Source organism: Limulus polyphemus, unplaced genomic scaffold, assembly GCF_000517525.1.
Source record: "Limulus polyphemus unplaced genomic scaffold, Limulus_polyphemus-2.1.2 Scaffold5847, whole genome shotgun sequence".
NCBI lineage: Eukaryota > Metazoa > Arthropoda > Merostomata > Xiphosura > Limulidae > Limulus > Limulus polyphemus.
This window is the reverse complement of record NW_013671457.1, coordinates 39005-43338: the sequence shown is the minus strand read 5'-3', so window position 1 is coordinate 43338 and position 4334 is coordinate 39005. Positions and strand designations below refer to the sequence as shown.

The 4334-nt window shown below is 32.8% G+C and overlaps 1 protein-coding gene across 1 annotated transcript in view; it reads right to left on the bottom strand.

Annotated features, from left to right (window-relative positions):
- Positions 1–4334, bottom strand: part of LOC106473051 (zinc finger CCHC domain-containing protein 8 homolog) — an 18830-nt gene that overhangs the window by 3009 nt on the left and 11487 nt on the right. The window contains exons 8-11 of the mRNA XM_013933730.2: positions 2630–2778; positions 1602–1658; positions 1162–1232; positions 886–963 (exon numbers count right to left, since the gene is read on the bottom strand). Of these exons, the coding sequence (XP_013789184.2) occupies positions 886–963; positions 1162–1232; positions 1602–1658; positions 2630–2778 (355 nt within the window). The remainder of the gene's footprint in view (positions 1–885; positions 964–1161; positions 1233–1601; positions 1659–2629; positions 2779–4334) is intronic.

Below are 4334 nucleotides of genomic sequence, written 5' to 3'. Positions count from 1 at the left end.
GTTAAAAACGTATGGTTTTTCAAACAGGCATCAGTTTTTACACAGTTAAAAACGTGTGGTTTTGAAACAGGCATCAGTTTTTACACAGTTAAAAACGTATGGTTTTTCAAACAGGCATCAGTTTTTACACAGTTAAAAACGTGTGGTTTTTCAAACAGGCATCAGTTTTTACACAGTTAAAAACGTATGGTTTTTCAAACAGGCATCAGTTTTTACCACAGTTAAAAACGTATGGTTTTTCAAACAGGCAACAGTTTTTACACAGTTAAAAACGTATGGTTTTGAAACAGGCATCAGTTTTTTATCATTATTTTTTTACTTTTCACTTAGTTGGGGGGGCTCCTTTAATTCAAAGATATTGGGGCAATTGCACTCATTTGACCCCTTCCTTCTAATCTGACATGTATTGTTGAGACAGAAATACCAAGTTGGTATATTCAACGTGTAATATTGAGACAGAAACACCAACTTTCTAGTTTCAACATGTATTGTTGAGACAGAAATACCAAGTTGATATATTCAACGTGTAATACTGAGACAGAAACACCAACTTTCTAGTTTCAACATGTATTGTTGAGACAGAAATACCAAGTTGATATATTCAACGTGTAATGTTGAGACAGAAATACCAAGTTGATATATTCAACGTGTAATGTTGAAACAGAAATACCAAGTTGTTATATTCAACGTGTAATGTTGAGACAGAAATACCAAGCTGATATATTCAACGTGTAATGTTGAGACAGAAATATCAAGTTTATAAATTGTTTAATAAACAATGATAAGCGTGAAATTCAATATTACACTAATAAAAAAATATACAAGTTAAGAGCTATTCCACAACAACACAAAACTAATATGCTTGAGTTTGAAATAAAACCTTACTGGTGGCTTCATGCTTTGCTCTGCAACATATCGAAGCTGGTGAAACTGAAGGGGAGGCATCCTGAGGTGTTCACTTTCCTAAAAAATATAACTCTGTTAATAAGTACCATTTATAACAAAATATTTTCTTTAAACAACAAAGTTTGATATTTTTCTATTAAATTATGAAAAAATATATGTTCATTGATTCAAAATGCTTTTTCTAGTAATATTTGATAATTTATTTCTGCTAAGTGATGAAGAAATCCAAGTAATTGTGTAACGTTTGATACATACGTCAATGAAACCATATGGGATTGGGATATTAAATCCTGGATAGTCAACAAGCTTCATGGGATCATACTGAACTGGAAAAAACAAAACAACGTTTTTAACTTCTCGTTACATCTCATTTATTCAAACGTAACACACAAATCTTTTTCTAAGAATCAGTATCATTTAGAAAGTCACACACTAACAAATTCAGTAGGGCCTAATGCAACAGACAAACGTGTAAGTACTATTATACATGTATAATGAGTTTAGGATTTTTACCAACACTTGAAAAAAACTGTCAAATTTAACACTAACCATGTGGTAAAGTTTGAGAAAACCTGAAACCTATTTATATTAATTACATTTGAAAATAGTTTAAAATGTTTTCATATTATAAAAATAATCTCATTAAAGTCGTTTATTACAGTAATATAATGAATTATTCATTAATTTCATCCAACCTTTCAATGAGTCGACATCAACCTCACCATCTTCAATGTTTTCATCATGATGAACAGCTAAATGAAAAAAAAGATGCATACATATAAAACTTTTAATGTATACCTTTAGACCACTTTTACAGTTAATAGAGCATGCTGATGTAGGTTGTGGTGTTAAACATTCATGTATCTCAACAATTAAGTTGAAGTGATCTCAGACTTGTCGGGGAACCTTGTCGTACCAAGTTTATGATGTAAAAAAACAACACTGTTTGAATTCCAATCATATTCTCCTTGTATTTTACCAGTTGAAGTAAATTATCTTGTGTAATATCAGTATTACATACAATATTGATGTAAAAACATAGATATTCGCAATCTGATCAGATCGTCATGTTACCCTTGTTCAAGTCATGAAGGAGTATGTCTCAGCAGGAGAGTAGTTCATAATCTGGATGTCAGATTTCATGTGCCACTGCTAAGTTAAAGAAAGACTTCTCATCAAGTAATTGAAATCTGAACAATCAAACTGGCTACTTCGGCAAAGCCGATAATTGTGTAAAGATAACGGAGAGCCATTTGTGACCATCAGAGTCTCAATTTATAAAACGTGAGCTCCGAATTCTTCAGTTATCTACAAACCAAACTCTTTATCAAAGTGTCCAAACCAATCAGAGTAGGCTCTTCTCAGATCAGAGTAGGCTATTCTCAGCTCTTGAATGTATATATTTCAAATGCACGACATATTTCAGATGGTGGCGTAAACAAAACGTCAAAAGTGATGAACTTGTCAGTTAAAAAAAAAAAGTATTAGCAGTTATGCAAAAAAAAAAAAGGACTATTTTTAAATTACAAAGTTGAGATTTGTTTATAGATCTCACTTACGTGAGACATGATTTTAGTACAAATAAAAACAGTAGCGTATAACACTAACACCATCATTAAGAACTAAAGTAAACAAGTTTTATTTCTAATGAGGAAAACAATTATATTACCAAAATCCTCCAGATTTAATTCTTAATAACGTGCAAATTATGTAAGATACCGACCTTTACCATCTGATCCATACATCATTATTCCTGAACTTTCAATCTCTGCTTCTTTCAGCCAGCCTGGAGGGTAGCCCAAGATTCTCATCCGATAAATATACTGGGGGAGTTGATTGGGTAGCAAGTCAAGTGCTTGTCGAAGTTCGTTACTGTTATTTTAGAAAGTAGAGAATATAGACTTAAATACAGGAGAAATGAGGCCTTTTACAAAATGTGTCATTTTTATACAGATGCTTACTATTTTTATACACCTAACATCTTACAACAAATAGTAGAACTACACCATCACATCGTAACTAAGTAAATATATGTATATAAGCCACTATGTCTAGATATATTTTCTCTATTTCAAATGTTGTACAAATAACAAATAACCGCAATAGAACAAGCACACTCATAATAACTTTTTCATGAAAAACAAGCATCTTGACCAGTACAGTAGAATCTCACTCAGGAGAGGTTATACAGATTTCATGTATAACAAACAATAACATATAATATGTTTAATTTGTCTGTTTTGAATTTTGCGCAAAGCTACACTACAGCTATCCGCACTAGCTGTCCCTAATTTAGCAGTGTAAGACTAGAGGAAAGGCAGCTAGTCATCACCACCCACCACCAACTCTTGGGCTACTCTTTTTACCAACGAATAGTGGGATTGACTATCACATTATAACGCCCCCCCACGGCTGAAAAGGCGAACATGTTTGTGTGACGAGGATTCCAACCAGCAACCCTTAGATTGCAAGTTGAGCACCCTCACCACCTGGCCATGCCGGGCCTACATGTTTAAATAAAACACCAACTCCATTACAGTGAGAACACAACTCAATTACTGATTAATTCGACTAGTGATTCATGTTTGTATTTATAACTTATTATAGAAACTGCATTACCAGAAGAGTTAAAAATAACAGTGCTTCTGGTTTAAAGTACGACAATGCATCCTCTCTCTCTCTTATATGAATATTTCAAACATTTTTATGTTTTTCAAATATTATAATATTGACGTTGAATTTATATTGTTTTTTTTCCCACCTTTTTTTTCATGTGATTCAACTGGATTTTATTTGTTTCAGATAAACAGATAAACCACAGTTGTCTTGACTGGTGTCACAAAATGTTCTGATAAGTTTGGTAGAGAAATTTACGTGGACCCCCTGAATAATCGAGTTTAACTGAATAAGCAATCAGACAAACACTTTGATCTTGGCATCCACTTCAACTTTACCACCATAATGCTGTGAATGAGGGCTCATACAGAAGAGGTTTGTAGCAAAATATATGAAGCTGGTGACAAATCAAAGTATTTAATGCAGTGTACAGGATGGGTAAGTACAGGGACAAGCCATGCCCCCATTTATAGCATTACATTTAAGCCTATCAGTGTATATACCTTAGCTATATATGTTTATTTTATGGTGACTGTTCACATTTTATATCAAGTGTTAAGTATCCTTATAAATCCACCCATATTATTAATGCAGAATTTTCCAAGAAATTAGTAAATTCCATTGACTGCGAATGTTTCTAAATACTTTAATACAACTATTATTGGGTAAAGCCCCCCCCCCCAAAAAAAAAACACACAACAATATTGTTTTAAATTATCCACAGATGTTAAATTTTCTATTGATGTAAGTTGTGGCACCATTGTCTGGTGGTATTCACTTTCTGATATATACACAGGATTCTTGAGTACAAG